General features: G+C 32.6%; 1 protein-coding gene across 4 annotated transcripts in view; it reads right to left on the bottom strand.

Annotated features, from left to right (window-relative positions):
• The window catches only part of Lnk (SH2B adapter-like protein Lnk), a 174,623-nt gene that overhangs the window by 44,102 nt on the left and 102,764 nt on the right, over window positions 1–27,757 (bottom strand). The window contains exons 3-6 of one of the 4 annotated variants that reach the window (XM_075362603.1): window positions 20,678–20,805; window positions 13,865–14,094; window positions 12,621–12,835; window positions 2,223–2,507 (exon numbers count right to left, since the gene is read on the bottom strand). In XM_075362603.1, coding sequence (XP_075218718.1) covers window positions 2,223–2,507; window positions 12,621–12,835; window positions 13,865–14,094; window positions 20,678–20,805 — 858 coding nt within the window. Of the gene's footprint in view, window positions 1–2,222; window positions 2,508–12,620; window positions 12,839–13,864; window positions 14,095–20,626; window positions 20,806–27,757 lie in introns of all 4 variants that reach the window. The other 3 variants (XM_075362602.1, XM_075362601.1, XM_075362600.1) reach the window with 3 other exon arrangements.

A 27,757-nucleotide genomic window follows, 5' to 3' on the forward strand; every position in this document is an offset into this window, starting at 1 on the left:
GTCATGGAAAGTCAATAAGGCAGGCAAATTATGACCTGCAAATTCTTCATTCACTGTTTGTTCATATGCAGCTTAGTTTGCAAGTATATAAATTATAACTCCATCACATTAAATCAAATGATTGCTGTTTACGATATCAGTTTGCAGCAAAGGTAATGTTCATGTTGAAAACATCCTAATTATGTTGATACGTTACTATTTAGTGATGAAGCACCTTTCATATGTGCGGGAAAGTTAACAGAGACAATTGTCAAATCTGAAGTACTGAAAATCCCCATACAGTAATTGAAAATGAAAGGGACACAATGAGTCAATGTCTGCTTAGGACTGCACAAAAATGGCATCATCGGTCCGTTTTTTTCATGGAGCTCACTGTGACAAGATACACATACCTTGACATGCTTGAGAACTTTGCTGTTCCACAGATTCCTACTAGCTTCAGTTTCCAACAACATGATGCTCTACCACATTTTCATCGAGATGTTACCATGTTCTTGAACAACACTTTCCCCAGATGTTGGATTGGACAAGGAGGTCCAAATCACAGATGTTCCTAAACACCTGGCAAGGGTTAGATTACCGTCTGGATATCTATCCAGCTACAAAAGATGTCCACATTGAATTTGACTAACCTATATTAAAACTTGGTGAATTGCTGTGTTTATTAAAAAAAAATATTATTAAATTATATTAACTGGTTCTCTTAATAAAGTTTTTGATACCGTTAGCCTGGACACCCTTATACGTATAAATAAAGTAAGTAGTAACAACTAAAGGTTGTCATCCACAACTTTCTAGCATCTAGGTGCAATTATTTTTCCCCGAAGGATTGGATCAATGATGTTGAGCCCACACAGTGTTAAAAACAATGAATATAATCATGATAAAATGCGATTTTAGATTCTTATTAGCGATTAAAGTGAAATGATTTATCACTCTGACTACTAAAATTAATAAATAATAAATGTGCAGTAAATAATTACACCCAAAATAACACATGGTTGTTTATAGGTGATAAAGCACCGAATACTCAACAGCAATTTCAAAATCAGACATAGAGGATATTATGATAAAGATGACATGAAAAAAATATTAAGAAAACAGAACTAATACTAATGATAAGGCAATAAATAAGGGATGTCTACACAAAAGAAAGAGGAATTGTATAAGTAAAATAGCACAATACTTAAAAGCCTGTTAACAAAGGATTTTAAAAATGAAATAGAGATAAAAACCAGAATAGCAATAGTGATAGAAACACTAAAGAGAAACAGTTGTTACGTAGTAAGATGGTTATTCTGACTTGAAGCATCCTGCAGTCCTAAATTTGGAGTGCTTTTTGATACAGATGTGAAACATAGAAAGAATGAGGAGATACATTAGAAGCATTTGAAAAGCGGGCATAGAGAAAATTAACTGGACAGACAGAGAAAAATAAAGAAATGAGGAGAAAGAGAATAGAAGTTTAATTGGAATAGAAAGGCTGACCAGCTGGGAAACATCATGATAGGAGAAGGGTTGATTAAAACAGAACTAGTGATCATTAAGTAGAAAACACAAAGAACAGATAGAAAAGAATAAAATTAATAGACAATTGAATTGATTACAGACAATCCAAATAATGAAACTATCAGAAAAAAAAAATAGAACCAGACATAGTGAAAGAAATTCTACCACAGGTGATAATGTGATACTGATAAGTACCAACATACTGCATATATTTTGAAAAGATTTATTATAAAAGAAAAGAAGGTATCAGGTGAACTGAAAATTAATCAAAATAAAAGCTAAACTGTTCATAAGACAACTATTAATAACAATATTAGCACAATCACCAATTAATAGTCTCTGTAAAAAATTAACTTTATAATTTGATATAACACTATCAGATACCCACATAACTCTCACTGGATTGCTTGCGATGAATCTGTTAACAATAAAATAAAATTTTAATGATGTATTACTGAAAATTATTAAACATAATAAAAGATTATTAAGAATGGAATAAAAATGATATCTTTCAACAAGAAAATTAATTTAATTATACACTGCATAAAAATTTAAAAAAAAAATAAAATCAAATTGTTAAAAATTACTCATTAACTGTATAAAACGCAGAATAAGTAAAAGACATTATCAAATACAAAATGGTAGTAAAAAAAATTACAAAATGGATAATACATTATACATAATGTAATCGCTCACAAAATAAATAGTATTACCTCTCTGGGTTCTGGAAGAGCAGGGGGCCGTCTGTCAGGAGCATTAACAATAGGAGGTATATTACTCATCATTATGGAAGGTGCAGATCGAGCAGGACCTGAGCTGCCTCCAACTGCACTAACTGCAGGTGTCACAACATATTCAGTCAGCATCACATCTGCAGTACCACCAGATTCAAGAGGTATTGGATGCTGCCGGAAATGTTCAAGCATATCAAATATGGTCGGAAACCACAAATGCTGAACCCTACACTGTCCTTGATCATTTAGAGTCATTCGAAGGTGCTATCAAAATTACAAATTGAAAAATCATTAACAAACATAATAAAACAAACAGTGAAATAAATTAATTAATCCACTAACAAAACAGAGTTAAAATTTAAATTATTTCATTCTTCTGTATACTTAAAAAAAAATCAAATTTATGGTAAGAAAACTACCACTGAATCCCAACTTTGACCAAGAGAAACTCACTCAATTATTCTTTTGTATAGCCTCATGGGGCTTCTTACTACCACCACTATCATCATCACTTCAAAGTACAGACAAAAATAAATTTTTAACTTAAGATAAATAGTCAGTTCTTATTGATTGTTTCGTCTTCATGTTTTGCTTGTTTACCTTTGTTTTTAAAAAAATGAAAATAAATTATAATATTAATGATTTTGATATATTTATATGAGGGTAAGTCAATTATTATCCACAATTCAGTTATATTTTTGTTTATGTTGGTAGTACTGTCGTGTTACATAGATGACGCATGCGTGGTTTAATTGTTGTTATGTCTGTGCAGGTTTGATGCTGCTAGGTTAGTTCCATTATCACTGCCCTGCCGTTAACCATAGCTGCTACACTTTCTGTTTGCACCAAAGAAGAGCAACATTCAGTGATCCGTTTTTTGTAGTAGGAAGGTGTATCAGGGGCTGAAATTCATTGAAGACTTTCGGTAGACTCCGTTTCGCAACGGAGTGTTTACGAATGGATTGAAAAATTAAAAAATGGTCCATAAGTGTTATGCACAACGAAGGACCCGGAAGACTGTTTGCCGCCACAAATGAGGAAAACATTGAGCATGCACGTGACATGGATTTCTTAGACAGACAAGTAACTATGGATAAAATGGCACATCGTCTGCAAATTAGTCACGGTTCTTTCTACAAAATCATCCACAACAGACTTGAGTTTCATAAAGTGTGTGCAAGGTAGGTCCCAAAACAACTCACACAGTTGCATAAACAAACGCGCTTGGACATCTGCCAAAAACATTTGGATCGCTATGGTAACAAATGGGACATCTTCTTAGACAGAATCATCATTGGTAATGAAACATGGAGCCATCATTACGAGCCGGAGAGTAAACAGTAGAATATGGAATGGAAACATTAAAATTTTCCCTGCAAACAAAGTTCAAGACCCAACCACCCACAGGAAAACTGATGATTACGGTTTTTTGGGACTCACAAGGTCCAGTACTGGAACATTATGAGCAAAGAGGCACGACAATAAACAGCGCGCATTACAGTGAGATGCTTACTGCCAAGCTGAAGCCTGCAATTCGAAGCAAATGCTGAGGACTGCTGTCGAAAGGTGTGTTGTTGCACGACAATGCCCGTCCACATACTGCTGCCCACACTGCTGAAATGCTCCAGAAACTCAATTTTGAAGTATTGGCACATCCTTCGTATAGTCCTGATGTCGCCCTTTCTGACTACCACTTGTTTGATCCACTCAGAGGCATTAAGGGGCCATCATTTTACCTCGGACAAAACAGCGAAAGAAGTGGTGCATTCCTGGCTCGCAACTCAACCGAAAACCTTCTTTTATGAGGGCATAAGGAAGCTTGTGCAATGATGGATCAAGTGCATTGAAATGCATGGGGACTACGTTGAAAAATGATGTACATGTAAGTTTCCTATTTGTATTGCAATAAAATTTATAACTACATTGCGGATAATAATTGACTTACCCTCGTATATATATAAAAATATAAATGTTCTTTTGTTAAAAATCTTAAATCTTCAAAAGTTCTTTACCGATTACTTTGAAATTTTGACACAACGTTGCATTCGCTTACGCACGGGGTTTTATTAACCTACTATTTATATACCTAAGATGTCATACCTGTGACAAGTAAAAACATGATTTTTTTTGTTAAAAACAGCGCTATCTGTTGGACGTAAAAGCAACACACGCTAAACTAAATATTTTATGATTCCATTTCAATGTTTCCGATATGTGTGTCAGCTACAGACTAAAAAACTACTGGACCGATGTACACGCGGGAAAAAGGGAAAAAAGAATCAAAAAGGGGAAAGAAGAACAAGAAAAGGGGAAAGGGGGAATAGGAAGGAGAGCAGTAAATAAAATAAAGAAAAATGGGAAAAGGAAAGGGAAAGGGGATGAAAAGGGGAAACAGGAATGGGAAAGTGGGGTAAGGGGAAAATGAGAATGTGGAAAAAGGAAAGGAAAAAAGGGAAAAGGGTAAAATGGAGAAAGGTACAAGTACAGGGCAAAGTACAGAAAAATTTCTTAATAAAAACAAAGCTGTCCGTTGTAATATCAGACTAAGTAAAAAATTTCTTAATGGAAAATTACTTTTTCAATCACTTCTTTAAAAATTTTCTAGAACAGAAAGAACTTAAAAAAAATATCCAGTCACAGAATTTTATTAAATCACACTGTTTACCTTTTGTTGTTGATATCATATTTGTCATGAGCCATCAGTTACAAAAAAAAAAAAAAAATGAAAATAATTCTTTTTCATATCAGGAATATATAAATGTGTGTTCTGATTCTTTACATCAATATCAATTAAAATTTTTCAGACAGTAACATCAATGACTTGAAATCTCTGAACTTTTCCAATAGAAACAATGTTCAGATTGTTAATAATTTACCAGAACATTGGTTACCTTCTACTATAGTTCAGGCACTTTTGAAACTGATAAATCTTCTTTTATTTGTTTGTCACCCATCGAATCATTACCAAATGCTTTCTAAATCTCACATTAACTTCAGATTTAGCATCACTAAATCTTTAGCAAAAAGCTTTATGTCATAGTGTAGTTTAATACGTTCTTTTGTGCGTTAAATGTTGTGATAAAAGAGTTTAATACTTTTTATACATAAGTTTAGAAGGCAGTGGTAGTGACTTTACAAACAAAAAGAAAAAATATGCTTTGCAAGTAAAATTAACTAAAATACTGCACTAAGCCCAATCTCTTGACTTAGCTGCTTTTCAAAAAAAAAAACAACCTCATTTCATGCATTTCAGGTTTTAGTGAATATTTTACTGAAAGTGTGTTGTTTGAATCTTTAGAATGGAATATGTTTATGATATTATAAGTGCTTAAGTGTTTAATGAAATTTTAGAGAAAATAAAAATTACATTTAAAGAAAAATCAATTTATAACTGAAGGAATACTTCTGCTAAAATATGCCAGTTAAAAGTGCTGTAAATTCCTGTATGCCCTGGAACAGGCTAGTCAAAAATAACCTTGTATTAACTAACCCTTTGCACTCTTTTGTCGAATACAGTTCAACATCATAATTTACTAGTACTTTTCAAGTTATACTCAACAATAAAATTTACACATAGCACTCCTTTGTAAAGTATGTCTCGTCATTTTCAAATTAACTGTAGATATGCACAGAGATTCAAAAAATGAACTAACATCTATTTGAAAGATCGTAAAACCCATGTAATATCAATATTCAAGATTGATAGAATAGAAAATAGATCGTTTTATGCTTAATTTCATTCTTGATGTGAGACTATGTATTCCATGAGTCGACATGGCATCTACCAGTCGTTCTAGTAGTTTTTTAACCGATTCTGGTATTGAAACTGAGTTTAATTATGATAGTGATGAAGATCCTGATTATAATTTACAAGAAAGTGATAAAGAAAATGCTATTTGGGCTATTTTGTTTCAAATATTTTATATTTACGACCTATATATAACAACCATTTTAAAAAACGGCTCTGTAACAACAGATTTGTTAATGAGGCCGGAACTTTCATTCACTGAACAGATTGCTCTCCAGCTAATCATGAACATGACTAATGTCACTCAAACATCAGTTATCTATATTACCAGTTTTATATTTTAAATTGATATTATAGTGAAAATGAAGGTTATGAAAGAGAAGAACCTCAAGGTAGGCTTACTCCTAACATTTCTGCTGTCTCTCAGTCATTATGGGATCTGTCACACGACTTAGATATTTTCAAATTTACATTTAACAAAGCAAATACAGGTTAGAGACCCCATTGTGGGAATAAGACACCAACTTCACCAGCAGATTTTTATGTGTTATCTTTTTCACTAGATTATATAACTTCTGAAACAAATCAGTATATGAAGGAAAAATGACTCGGTCAGCATTCAATTTGGTCTAAATTCTCTGATATTACATGTAAAGAAATGACTGCTATGCATGGTGTTTTACTGAATATGGTTCTGAAAAGGAAAAAGGAGTTGCAAGAGTTTTTTGCATCTCAATGTCTTGACTCATCTGAATTTTTTCAAATCTATTTTCTTGTCCGAGATTTTTCAAATCTTTTGGGCTCTTGATGTGTCACCACTGCTTCAGCAGCAAATTTAGGATTAAGTAAACAAGTTAGATTAAGGTTAATTAAAGTAAAAGATGTTTTAGATTACATAGAAACCAGATTTTTAAATATTCACCAAGTCAATGTTTATCTGCAGATGAGTTTACTGTAAGTTTCAAGGAACATGTTCTTTTTAAAATGTACACAAAAATAAACCTATAGACTGGGGACTTAGAATCTATGTCATATGTGATGCAAAAAATGATTATATTTGTTCAGTTATTCGATATTATGGCTCTGTAACAACATATTTGTTAATGAGGCCTGAACTTTCATTCACTGAATGGATTGTTCTCCAGTTGATCACGAACATGACTGTCACTCAAAAATCTGGTTACCATTTATTCACGAACAAATTTTATACTTCAGTTAATTTAGCCCAGGAATTATTAGCAATGAGAGTCCATTTAACTATTACTGTTCAACCATGCAGACAAGGAATGCCTAAGTCACTTGATGAGACAGAAGAGTAGCATGCTATGAAATTCACTCCTAGTGCCAGCAAAAGAATGTGAATGTTTCATCCTGTTAAGACAAGTAATACTCAGTCCAGATCATTTCTTAGAACTAAAGGTTCAGTGGTGTACTCCTCAAAAAGATTGATCATATCTATAAAATGATACAAAAAGTTTTTTTTTCAGATTTTTCAGTCACTGTTTGTTAACTGATTTGCCATTCTCTACACGTTTGGAGTTTTATGACTAATTCATCATAGCCTTGCACCAGAATGCAGTGACCAATATGGAACCATCAACTTCTACAGCTTCAAGTAAAATGTACTGTTGCAATCCATTTGTAAAGTAAAATCAAAATTCCAGTAAAAAAACCTAAGAAGTGTAAGCAAGAACTTGGTGCAAACATTCACTCTTTTTAAACAAGGTTACAAAATTTGTGATACTTGACACAAACAGTTAGAAGCATCTACTAAAAATAATGCTCCAGAATCTACTGCTAATGAAGAATTTCAACAATTAGATCCTTTGTGTTCACAAGAAAATGATGAAGCTGTATTTTAAATGAATCACCTATTCAGAAAAAAACGACTATGTCAGAGAAAATAACCTCAGGAAAAGCTTAAGAAAGCAACAGTACTGTTCAAAAACGAAATATTGAACACATGGATTCAGATTCTCAACAAGAACTATTGCTTTCTCCTCTGACTGTGAAATCATCAACCAATTAAAGGAAATATTTAATACTACAGAAGATAAGAGCATCAGGATACAAATGTTGACAATGCTCCCTAAAAGCTGGATTTTAAAAGACATTCAAGATGAATTTTGAGTATCAGACTGCACTGCAAGGAAAGCTAAAAGCCTGGTTAAAGAAAAAGGTGTCATGTATGTTCTGATTCTAAACCTGGTAGAAATTTAGATTTTGAAACAGCAGAAAAAGTAACTGATCTGTATGAGAGTGAGGAAAGAAGTCAAATGATGCCCGGAAAAAAAAGATTTTATCCAGTTACCTCACCCATCTGAAGCAATCTCTGAAAGAAGGTGAATATCTTGTAATCTGCGACTTTGCTGAGAACTATTCTTTCTTTTTGCAGCATGAAAACCAAGGTTTCCACTGGAACAATGCACATAGGCAACAATTTACCCCTTTTCAATCTATTTCCAAGATCCAATAACAAAAAAATTGATGCATATATCTCTTGTCATAATTTCTGACTCTCTCAATCATGACACAATAGCAGTGCATCTTTATTATAAGAATATTTAGTTGGTTTCATGCAGTCTCATTTTACCACAAAACCAAACCTGATCTATTACTAATAGATCAGAATAGTGCTGAGAGGCAGTACCATCACTAAGAGATGGTACTGCCTCTCAGCACAAAGCAGACTTAATTTCCTCAACCTCAGTTACCATGAATCAGACTTTGGGATCAAAGCAGAGTGGCATTTTTTTGCCATATCTCATGGCAAAAGTGCATGTGATGATGTGGAAGAGACTGTTAAAAGACTTGAAGCTAGTGAAAGTCTTCAAATTACCTATAATGACCAGATCATGACTCCACGACAGTTGTATGTATGATTGGGCAAATGGACACATCGAATAGATACATTTCCATTACAGTATAATTGAACAGCATAAAGGAGAAGAGGCTTTGAAGAGTAGAACAATGACAGCAAGAACTACACCAGGTACTCAGAAACTCCACTCTTTTGTTCCACTGAACAAGAATCACGTGTATGTGAGGGTGTTATCATTTTCTAACAACTCAACAGTAGCAAATACAACACATATTGAGAATGATCTTGAATTCACAGAAATGGCTGGGTTCTTGATCTGCAGATATGATGGACACTGGTGGTTGGGGTGTGTTCTAGACTCAAATAAGGAAAAACAAACAGTGAAGATGAAGTTCTTACAATCACATGGACCTTTACCTTCCTTCTACTACCCAGACTTTGAGGATGTTCTTTATGTACATAGGAGTGATGTTATTTCAAAAGTAGATCCCAGGGAAATCCATCAGGAAGAGTTTATAACCTCTCAAATCAAGAAGTGGACAATGCTAATCAGAAGTTGAAAAAAGAAGTGTACACTGTGTAATTCTTTTGTAAATATCTTTGGAAGCTATACAAATTGCAGTTAAGTGGTGAGTACATAAAAGTTCATTATTTTATTTCACCATGCTTACATTGCAATCCCATTACAAAATGTTTACCACATGTACAACGCATTAGAAAGCAAAAAATGTTTTTCCCAAACATAAAAAAATATACTTTTAGATGTATTCAAGATCAAATAAATGTTTTGGTTACCTTGAACTATTAATGCCATAAAGCCTTGCCAAGTGATAAATCACATGAAATCACATTCCAAGAGCTTTAAAATGACACCAAATTGAGCTCTCTAGCTCTTATAGGAGCTGAGAAAATCAATTTTTTGTAGTTACCTGAACCTTGCTTTTTTGCAATTTTTTTCACTTTTTTACAGGGTCCTACACAAAAAACTGAATGACCAAAAACACTGAGGAAAATATCTTTTTGCAACACTTTATAGATATGATCAATCCTGCGAATTTTGTTGAAATTGGTGATGGTCAAGTTGTGAGGCTTGTTGATTTGAGATGGAATGACCCAATTTCAACATGGCACAATCAACGATTCTTGAGAAATACATTTTTTTAACATAAAGTTATGGATATTATAACAAAATGACAGTTAGTTTACACTAAAATCAATTATTTAAAAAACAAAAAAGGGTCAAGAAAAAAAGACTTCAATATAAAGATAAACTATTCAAATAATCTGGTAAACTAAGCATTTCCGGACATATATTGATGTAATGTTTTTTTCTTTATTTTGACATGTTATAGTTATATTTCTTTTAGCTACTTGCCCTTTCATTTGACTCCAAATCATTTCAATGGAATTTAAGTCAGGGTAATAAGGTGGCAACAGTAGAACTGTATGACCATAATTTTCAAAAACTTCATCTATTATAAATTTCTTTCAATTTTCTTTGTGTAATTTTATAAAATCATATAATTCAGTCTTCGTCATAGCAGGTGAACTTGTTAATTTGTTATTCGGCTAACCATTTTATCATATTGCTTTTTACAGAATTAGAATTTAGCTGCTTTTGTAACAGAACGTTGTGATATGACACATTATCTAGTACAATGACCGATCAAGGTGGCAAGTTTGAAATACACTTCTCCCACAACCATTTTGTGTACTTTTCAGAATTCATCAATTTGTGATAATCTCCTTTCTTATTTGACCCATACATAAATAAAGTATTGTTAATGGATCCTTTATTACAACTGGCATGAACAATTATTAATAGTGAGCTCTTGGATACTGATGCTTTCAGTCCCTTGTGAAGGTTTGTTATGTCTACCCACGATTTTGATGTCACATGACTACTGTGAATGTAGGTTTCATCTGTGTATACAATTGGTCTTCCTTCTTCGTGTAACAGGGAAATTTGTGGTAGAAATTTCATTCTTTACATTTTAATGTCCTGCCGTTCTATCAGTATTATCTGGTTGTCTTCTGTTTTTTCCATCTAAATCCCATTTTACATAATTTTTCCTTAAGGATATTTCACTCCCTTTGAAATTAATTTCAATTTTGTGGGCATTTTTCAGTTACATAAAATTTAATTATTAAATGCCTCAAAGTAACCGTGTCTAACAAATCTAAATTGCACACAGTATTGGGGTAATTTACACGTTTTTTCGGTGAAACGAACACAGATAGCTTCTCAGTTTCATTTGATTTCCGTTCTGCTATAATTCTTTGGACCACTCATTTTGATACTTTTTTTGCTTGAACAACCAAATTCAACACTTCAGTTTTCCTCACTGTTCTGTTTCCAGCATTGATGTGTAAAAAGAAATTGTAAACATTGACTACAATTTCCCTCGCCTGACTATGAACTACTGTACCTTTTACTCATAACTTGGAACAACAAATGTAAAAATAAATCACAGCTATTCACTTCATTAAGTAAAATATACACTGCAGTAAATTTTTCTATAATAACCACTTGTAGAACATAATTACAAGCAATGTGTGACAAACGATTTTTCACAGCACAATGATTAGAGAAGATAAAAAATAAGTAAATAAAATTCTTAGAACTGCATGTTGTCTTTACAATTTATAAATAACACATTAGTTAAATATGATTCAGAAAGGATTCTACCATTATTAGTTGCTTACAACAGGAAATTGGCCTAGAACAAAACATCAATATATAATTTAGAATAAAACTCAACAACTACATACACTATAGGAAGTTCATGAAACCTATTTTTATATACTACCATACTACAAAAGACATATCGAAAATGACAATGTTTTTTAGTTTGCTTGTAACAGAAGTCAATACATGCAAAATAATGGTAAATAGGCTTTCAGTCCCTGGGCCAACATATGTGCCGGCGAGTCTAAATGCAAAATAATACATTTTATTTGACATAAGCAACATCTTTAGAGCCACACTGTGTACAAGATGTTACAAAAACTTCCAGGATTATACCTAAAGTTAAAAATACCATGCCTTAGCTAAAAATGGTTGCCATGCCCTTTAAAATAATATCCTTAGAAACTCATACAGTGATCCATATTCCTCTTCCATGCCTCTAAAGCAGTGAGAAACTCCTCCTCAAAATTATACTTTCCTCTGATTATGCTGGGATGTCTTCTAAAGTGTCGAAAATGTGGCTGTTGTTCCTACTTCATTTTGAGGAGCAAGGTAAATTCCCAGGGAGCTAGGTTAGAAGAGTATGGAATGACCAGTATGCTGTTTCCTGCCAAAAATGTTTTTGAGATTGATGTATATTTTGAGATATCATCGTTTTTGAAATGCCAATAGAATATGAACAAGACCACAACTATTAATTATAGAAAATTAAAAAAAAAATACTATATTTTAGTGAAAATTCTATAATTAACAAGGTACAACAGTAATCAAAACAACTGTACCTTACAGGTTATATCACTAAGGTCAGGTGCTTGAGAAAACTGTAAAACATTCTTGTTTTCAAAGCACTACAATAAGCACACCATGATAAAGCAACTCAAAATGCTTCCAACAGATAGTAGCAATAACTAGTAAAGAAGATGCACTTTTGAATTAATTATAGAAATTAAATATTAGGGTCATTTATAACACTAGTGGATGTAATAATCATGTATAAAACCACTGAATTAAATACATAATGGATTCTGTTATGTAAAACAACACTGACAAGAAAAGAATCACCATTCCACTTCATTAGTTAGTATTTAATAAAATGTTATTAACTTTTATCATACATACCTTGGCTCTACCCTGAAAATTAAAGGTAAGAACAAATTCTCCCTTTCTTGTTTCACTCTGTCGAACTAGGAAGACACCATGACCAGCAGTTCCACCATGTAAGACAAGAGTTGCAGCATCAGATCGTGGCAGTGTTCCATGAAACCATGGGTATTCACGCAGAGTAACAGAAAGGTCAAACTCAGTCTCAGACGTAGCACAATCACGAGCTACCACTGCTATTGAAAAAACATTGAATTACAATTTTATTTTATAATTTAAAAGATGACTGCTTTTAATACCTCATAAAAGTTCTAAAATTCAGATTACATAACTAACACTTGTTCTCTTTCCAAGTCAATCTTTATAAAATATTCACAGCTTTTCCACACTAAAAAAAAAAGAAAATTGTCTCTCATGGTTTTATTAGTGTATGGCAAGTTTTTTTTTTAATCAAATCCATAATTTTCTAATTCAGAACAAAAAAATAACATTAGATTAACTGTGCAAATAGGAATTTTAAATATAGTACTATGATGCCTGTTAAAATTTTAGAGCTAGGATGGACTGTATTAATTGTTGAATGAACGAATGAAACAATATTCTTCTATGATAGTTGAATTTAATTTGTAAAAGATACTAAATAACATATTAGATAACTAAACCACATAAGTCACATTAGATGAAGAAATATATGACCACGCCAGACAGGATTCTTAACTTGAAATGAATCATATGAACTGGCTCGCAGGCCAGCGCTAAAATTAGAGAGCAGCACTAGCTGGCTTAAACTAGGAACGGAACAATGCCAATAAAAGAAATAATCTAATAAATAAAAGCAATAATAGTAAAATAACCAATTAAACACCAACTAAAAACAACAGTACAATCTCACCAAAAAAATATTCTAGTAAATGATACAATAAATGTCAAGTGAATGAATGGAAAGAGCAACTGATGACTTCTAAACAATAAACAAATATTTTAACAATGTAACTGCAATTGGTACTTTTTAGAGACATAATAAACTAAAGAAAGTAACCAAAATAAATAACATAAGATCACATAATTTAACGGAGAAAATCAGGACAAAGACAGAAAACATTACTTTTTGACAACATTGCCGAGGACATAAAAATTACATCAGAGACTAGAAAGCATGTTAACAAATAGTAGATTTTCTACTAAGTAAGTAACAGAAATTTCAGATAATAAATGGCATAGCTATACTAATTACACTCTTTTAACAGAAAATATTTACTCACATTGCTCTATATCCGTATGCGATGAGCACAATTCAAAATTGCTGTTACTTGACAATCTATCTGAACGCAACATTGATGAACCTGAAGCAGAGGTAGCTTGAAGACGAGGAGGTAGTTCAGGAGGATGCTCACCCATATCTAAGCCTTCAACTTCAACTGATGAAGGCTTCATAGGCACACGTAACCTATTACTATCCATACCACCTTCACTGACTGTTCCAAGTAAACTTCTAAAAACAATATTAGAAAAAAATGAATTTAATAACCTATTCATCATAACAAAAAATAAATTTTTATTCTATGCACTCTTAGTTTCTGAAATATAGTTAAAAGCTAAATAAAACTTCCTTAAAAAACATACAACAATAAAAATCATATAAAATTCCATAAATTAACTCATAAAATTTAACCCTAACATCTAATCATCAAATTGGCCATCGCTGTTTTTACAACAATGTTCTGTGTTCAACTGGTAGCAGAAATTAACCAGATTTGCTTTGCAGAATTTTATTCAATCATGATTTTAGCCAAATTTTTGTCATAGAAGTCTTATTAACAGTCGTTCATATCAGAGTTTAGTAAAGTAAAGAGTACATTTTTATTATACAATACGATGACTTTTTATTTTTTTGCGAAAAGACCTCATATGAGTGTAATTTCTTGATATTTCTTTACTTTTGTGTAATGAAATATACTTGTGTGATTTTATATATTTTAAAAATAATATTGTTTAGAATTTTAAAATGTGCATTTTCAATTCTGATATTAAAAACCTTATTTAAATATAAGAATAAGGACTTTGATTTTAAAATCAAATTCTGTAATGTTTATTTTTTTGAAATCATCTACATTTTTTGAGATACTTCTTTTAAAACGAATTTTAATTTTATTTTTTATTTTTTCTCTTATAAATTTATTTAATCGGTAATGAAAAAAAATACTGTACGGATGTCAGTATGAAAAATAAAACTTAGAAACTACATAGTCAAGCATGCAAAATTATTTTTAATGTTAGTGACTTTATAAAAGATAGATTCACATATTACAAACAAGTGAATTTATTGTATTAATATATAAATGTGTTTACAGAACTGCAACCGTTTATGGAGTATCAATAACTACAATTGCAAACACTTGCACAGAAAAACAAGAAATTATTTCTATGGTAGGGGAAGACTCAATTCAAAAACTCATTAAAAAAAAGAAGATTACAGCAACTTAACCAGACAATTTTGACAGATGTGGGGTTAGATCTAATAGATGTGTTCTGCTAACAGAAAAATGTTACCAAGAGCCTAAAATAAAAAAAAAATGGAAAATGACACTTATTTCCACAGTGATATCTAAAAATCTCTTGCTTTCTAGAAAAAAATCGGAATGATGACAAAGTAACAATTGATAACACAAAAATTAATGAGAAAGAGTATCATACTTATGAAATATCAGATGATATGATAAGAAAAGATATTTAATGTATTTCTCAGTGAAAATAATATTTTCTTTAGTTATGCAGCTGATAAATATTGGTCAAATAATTCCAAAAGAGAAGTGCGCAAGCTGGTTTCAAAAGAACAGAGTTGCCGGACAACTAATACATCTTCAGTCGGTCATGAAAAGAGTTTTATCCTCAAGTTATGTTAATGTGGTGAGTTAGAACATTAAAAGATGATTATGATAATCAAATGAAGTGTAATATTTTTTTAAAGCAGATAAAAAAATAACTTATTGACAATTTATCAACAAATTCTATTGTAGTGTTGAATAGCAATCAATATCAAAATATGGAATCATACAAACAACCTGTTTTAACCACCATGAACTGGTAGTTAAAACAGTAATTGATTTCTGCCATGCTTAGGGGAAGGGGTAGACTCACTTCTCATTTTCTCAGATTCAGTGGTAACACGTGAGTTGCATTAACTAGTTAGAAAACATAAGCGTATCGTTTTAATGAAATTTTGTATAGCAAAGATCACGTACCACTCAGGCTCAACTGTAGCACCCTGATCTCAACCCACCCAATACAGCTCATCTAGGGAATCACAGAAAGATATGTAGCTAAGAGAAGCATTATTTTAAATCAGGATAAACAAATGGTAGACAGTGTGTGCAAAGATAAAGAAAATTGAAAATAAATATCACAAAAGTAAATTCGTTACCGAAGGTATTTTAAATCAGCTTGAAATTAATATTGAAGTAAATGACAGTGACAAACATAATGAAATGAGAGACATTGATAATTTTGAAATCCTGTTGATGCTTATGCTTCTTTCCTAATTTATACTAAAATTTTAACCTATAAAACATTAAGAAAGACATACGCTGGAAAAAGTGAATGTAAAAACAGAGTTTATATTTAATTTTACTGGCAAATAATAATAAATATAATTATAAAAAAGTTAGTCACTTAAAATTACAAAAGTTGCCGTGTAATATTGTTACCTGTTAACTTATCAATTTTTAGATACTTATGTTTAAATAAAATATTTAGGTTGATCGGATATATACAATTTATGTTTAAATACAATTATTTTTCTAGATAATTTACTTTATTTTTATGTTGTTATTTCATTATCATAACAATAACAAACAATATACAAAATAATAAGCAATAAAAATCATGTTAATTCTTAATAATAAAATCTAAATAATTATTTTAAGTATTTATTGTGCTGTACAACAGTACAGGAAAGTCAAATACAGAAAAAATACCCTTACTTGATTCATCCAGCTGTGTGTGCTGGTCACACATGTGGTCAGAGCTATTATTAAAGCAAAAGTGGTTTAATAACTGTTACATACTAGACAGTTGTATCTCTCACAGAAATACCCTCTGAGTGTTATTGGATTTTGTTGTAGAAGACGTGTTTCTTGGAAGCACATGATTAGTGGATCATGTGCGTGCTCCAATACACTAATATCTTCAATTCATCCAGCTGTGTGTGCTGGTCACACATGTGGTCAGAGCTATTATTAAAGCAAAAGTGGTTTAATAACTGTTACATACTAGACAGTTGTATCTCTCACAGAAATACCCTCTGAGTGTTATTGGATTTTGTTGTAGAAGACGTGTTTCTTGGAAGCACATGATTAGTGGATCATGTGCGTGCTCCAATACACTAATATCTTCAATTCATCCAGCTGTGTGTGCTGGTCACACATGTGGTCAGAGCTATTATTAAAGCAAAAGTGGTTTAATAACTGTTACATACTAGACAGTTGTATCTCTCACAGAAATACCCTCTGAGTGTTATTGGATTTTGTTGTAGAAGACGTGTTTCTTGGAAGCACATGATTAGTGGATCATATGCGTGCTCCAATACACTAATATCTTCAATGCGGGACCGAAGAGCTCTAACGTTCCACTGAATAATGTTCATAAAGGTAGTTAAATAAAGAAATACAGATAAATAAATGGAAAATTAGTTCTACGTTATCTGGTTTTTCTTTTTTGTATTTTTAATTTTAAAGAATTCCAATGTCCTCAGCTCAGGTGGTTCCTCAACCATATCCTCCAGTATACAAGGTGATAGAGGAGGAGATTTGGAAGAACGGGAGTCGAAGATGACATTCCAGAAGAGGTGGTTGTGTGGGTTCCCTTAACAGGGAGTTTAATTGGTGGCTTACCATCAGCTGTATTTACTCCTGTCCAAAGGTAAAACTTTAGGGACCGGATCTTTCATATGAATCGAACTGTTGATTTCACTGGCTGCAACTATCGATTTTTTATTCATTTTAGTAAGTTCTAATATAGTAGCTGTCAGTAAAGAAACTTAATCAGATAGCATCTGCACAAGCTTCTTCAACTCACTGCAGGATTCGCATTGTTGGTTACCTGCATTTAAAGGGGCTTTGCTAGATGTCCTGGTGGTGAAAGAGATATTTAGTTTAACTAAGTTATGAGAGTTGATTAATTTTCTATATTCTCTTCATGCCGCTGGAAAGGATAGTTTCTGCTTCATACAGATTCTGAGAATTGCATTCTCTTCTTTAAAAGTTGGACAATCCCGGAAGTGAGCTCTATGTGATCCACTGCAGTTCACACATTTATTGTTTTCTTAGCAGTTAGTGTCACTGTGGCCTTTCTTAGCACATCGAGCACAGATCTCTGTTTTTGAGCGAGACGTAGTGTGTCCATACCCCTGGCATTTGAAGCATTGTCAAGGATTGGATATGAATGGTCGTACTTGAACCGACAGATAACCTACATTTACCTTCTCTGGAGGTAACGGAAGGTTAAATGTCAAGATAAGGGAAGGTATACGTTCTTCCTCACCACTTTGCCTTTTCATTATTCACTTCACCTCCACTACTTCCTGAGTACAAAACTCACTAGCTATTTCATTAACATCTATCTCCAGAAGTTCCCAGCAAAAGATTACTCCTCGGCTAGTACTTAAAAATTTATGGCATGCCGCCTTAATGTTTATATTACCCATATTGGAAAGGCGTAAGAGAGATCGGCTCTGTTCATTACTTAACATCTCAACCAATATTGATCCATCTCTTAACTTCCAGACGTTTTTTGGGGAACCTATCATCACTTTATTTATCAGGGAGGGAGAGACCTTTTGAAAGAAGCCTCCTTCCTGATTGTTCTGATGAATGATAGATCATACAGTTTCTATATAGTGGATGGGATGCATCACCATTCAAAGTATTTTCTTCAATACAGTTTTTATCCTCATCAGACAATGCCAAGTGAGATCTTTTCACATGACTAATATTGGTGGTTTTATCAGATGGACCACCAACCATCATAATATTATTTTGTGGACTAGAAATTTTGGTCCCACAAGTACTGGTGATATAACGGACCACTCCAGCAGAGTGCACGCGTACTGGAGCTAGAGCTAAATACAACTGGGTTTACCCTGGTGCCCAGAGGACATCGTTCAAGACACTACGAACAGCCATTCACCCATCGACACAATAGTTCCCACCTTGGGTTACGGTTGCATTTCATAAGATGTTGCAACATACCGAATGTAACTGTAAGAGAAAACAGTGTAGGATGTTGTTGTGTAGTTGTTAGGATATATGTTGTAATTTGTGTAGTGTTCATGGTGTAGCGTATGTGTATAGTGTGGAGTGTTCTGCAGCTCTGGCTGTAGTGTGAAGAAAAGCTGCAGAGGCTAGAGCCGTGGAGATGCCAATCCCAAAGTCCACATGATATTGGCCACATAGAAAAAGTAACATGCAATATTTCTAAATCATCAGGAAGAGCAAAATTATTGAAAGAATGCAGTCTCATTGTTTAGGATGAATGCACAATGTCTCATCGGAAAGCTTTACAAGCACGTAACAAAACATTACAGGTTTTTCAAAATAACATATCTCTGTTTGGAGGGAGAGTATTATTACTTGCAGATTTCCAACAAACCCTTCCTGTTATACCAAAATCAACAGCAGCCTATGAAATTGACATGTGTCTAAAGAGTTCACGTCTTCGGAGAGAAGTTATGGTACTATCACTTACACCTAACATGCGAGTTCATCTTTCAAACAACTGCAAGGCTAAACAATTTGCCGATGAACTACTAAGAATTGGAAATGGAATTCATCCATTTGATAAAAATCCTATCACCTTTCCCAATAATTTTTGTGTTTGTGTACCATCATCAAATAAATTAATTGAAAGGGTCTTCCCAAATTTCGCTGAAAACTACAGAAAACATCACTGGCTTCGAGAAAGGGCAATTTTGGCACCTTACAATGAAGACGTTAACATTATAAATTCTAATATTACGTAACTCATTCCGGAACCATTAAAGATTTTTCTTTCTACAGATACTGTAATGGAGCAAGATGAGTCAGTTTTGTATCCAATAGAGTTTGTGAATTCCATCAACATCAACAGAATGCCACCACATCACCTGGAGCTAAAGATAGCAATTACTGTTATGCTCTTGTGGAATCTGAACCCACTGAAACTTTGCAATGGTATTCGCTATATATAAAAAATGTATCAAGAAATATCACAGAAGCAACATTTCTTAATGAAAAAAATATAGGAGATGATTTCATACCAAGGATTCTAATAATTTCAACCAATCTTCCATTTCAATTTAAACATTTGCAATTCTCTTTAAGACAATGACCATCACAAATCACAAGGACAATCCCTAAACACGGCTCGATTACTGTTGAAAAATAGTTGTTATGGTCAATTATATGTGGCATACTCAAGAGTTGGTTCATCAAGAAATTAATTCATTCAAGTTGAGAATCACCAGACAATCAACATAGTTTACAAACCACCTAATTGGCTATGTGGGATAATAATCGTTTTATTTTTTTTTTTATTTTAATGTATTGTAATATATTTTACTTGATTTTACTAAATTGTAATTTACTTTGTTTTTATTGCTCAGCAACATTAACCCAACATCCACATGGTGTCACTGGTAACATGTATATAAGTCAAAATAAGTTTTAATTAATTTGATTATATTCATAGCTAATGAATAGAATATTAATAAAAAAATCTTACAGAAATTGTGGTTTAAATGTTTCCTTCAATAAGTAAATCATTTACTCCATGAAAAGACTACTGGCGGGACAGCGAAGCTAGCCCAGTTGACTTTAAAAATAAAAATATAACCCTTTCCCACCCCGAAGGGCTAGCTGCCAGGCCAGCAGAGCCGGCCCAGGCAGCTAGTTAATTCACAAAAAATAATAAATTTTCCACCAAATATTGGAAAGGGACGATAATTTGATAATTTAATTTACAGCAAAGGACTACTTCCTCAGCCTCATTACCTACAGTACTTGGGGCGAATTCGAAATCTCGACCTTGAACGGCTCTCGTACCTTGTATCTGAATTGTCGCCCCAGTTTTCAGACTGAGTTGACCTCATGCAGTACTTAACGGTCGCTAACCAAGACCTCATATCATCAGTATCATGAGCTTCTATCACATATTCCATATAGTTTTCTGCCTGAAAAATAGAAAGAAAAACTATTATTATGTTACAGGATCTGTAACATGAAATTTAATCACATATATAAATGTGAGTATATTATATGCAAGTGCACAAACACATACACATTCACACAAGTGCATGAACATGCATGTAGAGAGAGTACCAAACCAACATCTACACAAAATGATTACTTACAAGAAAAATCAAACCAAAATTTATAAAATGTTAAATTGTCTTATTAATTAAATATTTTAAACCACAAATGGTTAATTAGGAAGATAAATAGTATGAATATGTTTGAAAAGTGTGCCAAATCTGATTCGTTCAAATATACATTGTGATCTGTTACAAGCAGTAGGTGTAGGCAAAATATGCACGTTATAATCTATATAATATATTGCTGGGCAATCAGCCAATCCTTCATCTTGGTATTAAGATGGTAATCATTTGGTAACGAGTCCAAACTGTAGGACTTATGACCAAAAATCTCTTACCTGAACAAATTTTGCGAATATTTTTAGGTAGAGGTTATTTGGAATCATAAGTTTGTTGCCAGTGAGATGGAGAGAGTGGAATGTCGAGAGAGAATGATGAGAAATTGACTAACAAAAACACGTGAGCTGTGGCAGGTTGAGTCATCATGACCTGTTCCTTACTAACAAATGCTTACTAGCATTTTTTTTGTCTGTATCATATTCATTATCACCATTATATTTAAGGAGTAAAGCAATTTTACTATTTTTAGTGCTATTTACATTTTTAGTGTGCGTGCTGTTTTCATACTCTTTTGTAGTGCATTGTAGAGCAGGTGGAACTGTTCATTAAGTTTTGTGTACATATGTATTTTTATTTTTTTTTAAATGTTTTTTTACTTATGTCTGTTTTGTTACTGTGACTGAATATTCCACAAAAAGATCTGACATTAGCTGAAAAAGTTTCTTTACTAAAAGAAATAAAAAAATTAACTGCCAAACACCAGTCAACATAGCTGGCAGAGATTACTGGAGTACCAAAATCAACAATTGCACACCTACTAAAAAGTACAGACAAAATACAGTGAGAAGAATGGGCTATAAAAGAAGAGATCCAGATACATGTCAGAAATAAAAGTGGGAAGGTTAGGATTCAGAAGCTAAGGAAGCATTTAATGAGTGGTTTGCAGTCAAAACAGGATGAGGTGTACCAACCACTGGTCCAATGCTTCAAAGTAAAGCGAATGAATTAGCTCAGAAATTAAATCATGATGACTTAAGAGCTACGTATTGGTGGCCGACTGATTGGAAGCATAGACAAGACATTAAATTTAAAAGAGTGCTCGGCTAAAAGGACAGTGCAGATGCAGAAAGTGCTGGAGATTGGAAGTTAAAAAAAACTGCCTAGATTTCTTGAAAAATATTCAGCAGATGACATTTACAACACTGATAAAACTGAGCTTTATTATAGAGCCATGCCAGATGGGTCACTGACTTAAAAACATGCAATACTTTCAGGATTGAAAAAGCAACAGATCATCTGACAGTATTGTGTTGCACAAATACATCAAGAATGACAAGAAAAAAGCTGTTAGTTATAGGAAAGTCAGCAGAACCATGTTGCTTCAAAGGACTTCAAATTGAAAGGTTACCAGCTGAATATTTTTCCAATAAAAATGATGGATGACTAGCACAATTTTTACAAAATGGCTTAAGAAATGGGACACTAAATTAAACATTCTTCTGATCATTGATAACTGTTCACCACATCCAAATTTAAACTGTTTATGAAACATTCAATTACAGTTTCTCCTGGAAAATATGGGTTTGATACTGCCACTTGATATAGGTATCATAAAGAATTTAAAATCATTGCATCCTGGAAGATTAGGCACATTTTTGAAAAAATTGCAAACATTTTTTTAATCGCACTCATGGCCAAAGAAATAAGCACAAAAATGAGCATTCTACAAGCTATACAGTCTGCTGCTGATAGGTGGCTACAAATAAGCAGCAGTAAAATTAATAACTGCTTTGTGCACTGTGGTTTTAAGATTTCTGATTCTAAAACGCCAGATGAAACCAAGGTTGAAAATCAACCTATGGAGTTGCAATTTGTTACAAACAATGGTAAGTTCTCTCGTATCGATGAAAAAACTTGATTGTTATGAAGAAAAGGAATGTGAGGCCACAATAATTGAACAGATTAAATCCAAAAATGAAAATACACTAATTGTTGAAGAAAGTGATGATGATGACATTGAACCTGAGTTAGAAATTTATCAGTAAGAAATTCATCAGTGGACTGCAACAATTTTTTATGCAAGAAGAAATCAAGGGTAGTGCATTACAACACATCCTGGATGACTGTGCTAATTTTGTTAATAATCATTTAAAATTGTAAGGCAGTTAAATTGCATGACTTTTTCAGAAAAGTTGAACAATATGAAAGTAAATTTTTTATTGTCTGTTAAAATGTGATAAATTTTAATACGTAACTATTTCTGTATTCTTTATATGTACTCTAATGAGAATACTTAGCACTTAAGATTTTGTTTTCAATGTACTGAATTTTTGTTCTTTCTGTAAACCGGATGTACTTAATACGGAAATTTTTAAACAGATCAAGTTGGTGCTAATTCTTATTACAGTATTACTGCATTATATTTCTTAATACAGGTAATTTAATGTTGATCACACATTATTATGTACTGTACTTTACTGTCAAAATAAATCCAAAATTCCACTGCAAAAACAATTTCTTCGATTCATGATTTCACACCACATAATCAAAAAAAACATTCTGTAATGGATAGAATAAACAAAATACCCCGAACAGGTTTTGTAACAAACATTACAAAAACATTCAAAAACTAGAACTGATTCAATCTCTATATCAAACAGCCAATTTATAAAAAAAAATGCTACCTCAAATATCACTCTTCCAATATTACTGATATCGGTCATTGATATCTATCTTTATCAGCAACAATACTTAGTATGAATGAAATAGAATACATTTTATTCAAAGATAAATATGGAGTATGAGATACCCTGAAAGATATAAAAGCACCTAGCATATTTATAAAACTCTACAATCCTGTACGGTATCTACTGCAAAACAGCGTAGTATATAACCAGCAAGCATCTGGCTCAGCAGTTGTAGACTAATAAGATTAGATTTTTACGTGACAAAATTAACTTCCGTTAGGTAAGACATGTAAAAAACAGGAAAAATTCCTTAGAATTGAATAACTACTTTTCCACCCTTCAATTTTTCTGTATCATTTTCAAAATGGCGTCCAAAGTTGGCGAAAAACAGTTTTTATTGTTTAAAAAAAAACAAAATGTTTTACAATTACAATTTTTTACAATTTGATTGGCCTATTAATGATATATATTCAAATATGTGCTGGCTGTAACTACATAAGTATTCAATAGGTAGCTGAAAATAATTAAAACATTTAAAAATAGCTGAGAATATAAAAATATCATTATATAATTGATCTTTACTTCACAAGTTTTTACATCACTACTTTCTTAATTAAAAAACATATAACTTCATATAAAACATTACAAATTCTAATAACACTGAATAAAGACACATCTATAATAATCTCCTCTAGATTTAACATTTTGTAATTTATTTTTAGATGATCTTCTAGCTAAAAATAAGAATACATTTCAGCTATCCGTAATGTCTATTACACGAATTAAATAATAGTCAGCACAAACTATATTTTTTGAGAAATCAGGCACCACTAAAACTAAGAAAATCCCGTTTTGAGATAACTGTACTTTGAATCGGTTAGGAATTTCCTTAGATAGATGGATAAATAAATCTTTATTTTGATCGGCACATAATATTACATTATACAGATCATGTCAGAAACAGGTATGTATGCTACTCTAGAGATAAAAAAAGAAACCACCTTGGACCAGGTGGATCGAGGGGAATCATGGTAAATCCTTGATCAGAGCAGCATGACGAAATAAAATATTAATGAACAAAAAAGAGAAGCGATTACAGTTCATATTAATAAATAAAAATAATAACAATATGAAATAATAATATGAAAATAATTTGGTTAAAAATAAGATAATTTGTTAAAACAAAACATTAGTGTTAAATATTTGGATATTTATTTAAGTAAACATTAAACAGGTTTTTTTTTGTCTTCAGTCATTTGACTGGTTTGATGCAGCTCTCCAAGACTCCCTACCTAGTGCTAGTAGTTTTATTTCGGTATACCCCCTACATCCTACATCCGTAACAATTTGTTTTACATATTCCAAACGTGGCCAGCCTACACAATTTTTTCCTTCTACCTGTCCCTCCAATATTAAAGCGACTTTTCCAGGATACCTTAATATGTGGCCTATAAGTCTGTCTCTTCTTTTAGCTATATTTTTCCAAATGCTTCTTTCTTCATCTATTTGCCACAACACCTCTTCATTTGTCACTTTATCCACCCATCTGATTTTCAACATTCTCCTATAGTACTGCATTTCAAAAGCTTCTAATCTTTTCTTCTCAGGTGGAGTACCTGAGAAGGAAATGAAATGAATGTTAATGAAACTTGGACGATCGGAGTGATCGTCCAAGTTTCATTTCCATATAAAGCGACGCTCCAAACATATACTTTCAAAAATCTTTTCCTGACATTAAAATTAATTTTTGATGTAAACAAATTATATTTCTGACTGAAGGCTCGTTTCGCCTGTGCTATTCGGCATATTATATCGCTCGTACTTCATCCATCTTTAGTAATTCTACCCAAATAACAAAATTCTTCTACCTCCATATCTTTTCTCCTACTATTTTCACATTCAGTGGTCCATCTTTGTTAAACACGTATGAAGAAAATTTAAATTTACCTAATTAGTATTATTAAAACGTCGTTGATAGAGTGATATTGTTTTTTTGAAAGGAAACATTTCATTTATTTTTAAATAAATAGGTGGGACGATCTTTTAAATCGGTCGGTAATTAACGAAAAACGGTAATGGAAGCATAACAAGTTCCTTTCATTCAGACAGAAACTGATAGATAGGATACTTTCTACAAAGAAGGAGACAGTAAAATCATGATTTTACTATTTACTTCTTTGTAGAAAGTACATACTTCCAAGGATGGGAGTCTGCATACACATGAGGGTAAATATATACATTATTAAATAAAAATATTTAATCTGACAATAAATTTATATTGTGGAACATACCATTTTTGATAATATTTTAACATTGCAAATGTTTTGAAAATCAATTTAATAAAATTACTTTTTTACAGAGAAATATAATATATGTATAGAATGTAAATAATATTACAAAGAACATTTATGAGCACAACCCCGATAATTCAAAGACGTTTTAGAACATTTTCGTTAAAGATATTTAAAAAAATAGATGAATTTTACTTACACATATCTCTTAGTATTATTCTACAAAATATAATAAAGTATAATAAAGATTTACTAAGTCGGCTAGTATAACACGCGTGTTTTAACCTAATAAAATAAGTTAACAATAGAATAAAAGCAGTAAATTATTTTGAAGTATTTGATCGATTGTAAATAACCTCGATGAAAAATTATAATTCAGGAATTTCATAACTATATAATATTTAAATTAAAACTCCGAAATGGTATTGTATTTCTCATTCTCAATTAACCAAACAAAAAAAAATTTCAATTTTTTTAAAGTTTCTTTAGTTAGTAAAAGTGCTTATCAGTATTGTTACACCACTTTTATTTTTAACAAACAAAGTTTTTATTATTTTACACATTTCACAATTTTCTGCAATTTTTGTTTTTCATTAATTCTCCCAGAAATTAAAGCAACTTCTTTTAGAAATACTAAATTAACGACGCTACTTTTATTAGTTACAAAATAAATATATATTTTTTTTTATTAATAATAAATGAAACACAATTGAAAATTAAAATTGACCGTGATGAATTCGATAATATTTTCTTACATACTAAAACTGCATAGCAAGGATTAAAATATGTCCTCACATTTATGGCTAAAAATAGTTAATGCTATGACAGAATGGATCAATTTATGAAGAGATGCACGACAAAAATCCACCAACACTACCAAAATGCACTAAAATAGTAGTGTCTTTTGATGCGAACTGAGATTACGTTGTGTGTTCTGAATCTTTTCAGTGCTATTTTGAGCTGTTGGTCAGGTGAGCATCTTCCCCAGTTCCGAGTTTTTACTGTACCAAGGCTGCAACGGCAGCGTCAATGTATCTTAGACTCATTATTTCAAATTATTCATGCGGTTCAAGGCGCAACATTTTTTCGGGCACCCGCCTTAACGCGGGGATAAGGTGGCAACGACTTCTGGTCGTAAGCCCCTGTTACAAGTAAAAGAGCATCCCTTAGTCCTGCTTGCGTTCTTTTAAGAACGAGACCCGTAATCTGCGATTGCGTGCTAGTATCCGTACTTCAAGCCAACGATTCAGCAGCGGAGAAGAGGTGCAAAGAGCGACAGGAGAATATTCCATGTCTCCGGCTGCCCATGGCTCGCTGCGGGTAGTTGTCACACCAGTGGCTTGCCAAATTATCGGGCAGGAGAAAGACAGCGAGTGTCATTTAGTTCTATGAGCAGGCAGGTTAGGGAAACCCCAGCCATTGCAGACGTAGGATTCCAGGAGGTAATTAAGAAGTCCAGGAGGTAACTAAGAAGTCCAGGCGGATGAGGGGACCGGAGCCTTTATCTTCGACCTCCTCGACTTCAGAGGATGAGCTTTCGGAAATGGAAGTAGGGACGTACACCCGGGTTGAACCAAACCGTTCGTAGAGGCTTTCAAGAAAGCGAAGGGTAGACCTGGCAGTTCTGCTCCGCTGGTCAAAGCGGTCCAGGGCGGCGTGGACTATTTGGTAGAATTTTTAAAGCTCTCGGCAGCGTGAGTTCAGGTGCGAGGAAGACTATTCTTCTACGCTTGGCTAAGATAAAAGAAGTCCTTTCTGCTATGGCAAAAGGGT

The sequence above is a fragment of the Lycorma delicatula genome, chromosome 4, assembly GCF_047948215.1.
Source record: "Lycorma delicatula isolate Av1 chromosome 4, ASM4794821v1, whole genome shotgun sequence".
Classification (NCBI taxonomy): Eukaryota; Metazoa; Arthropoda; class Insecta; order Hemiptera; family Fulgoridae; genus Lycorma; species Lycorma delicatula.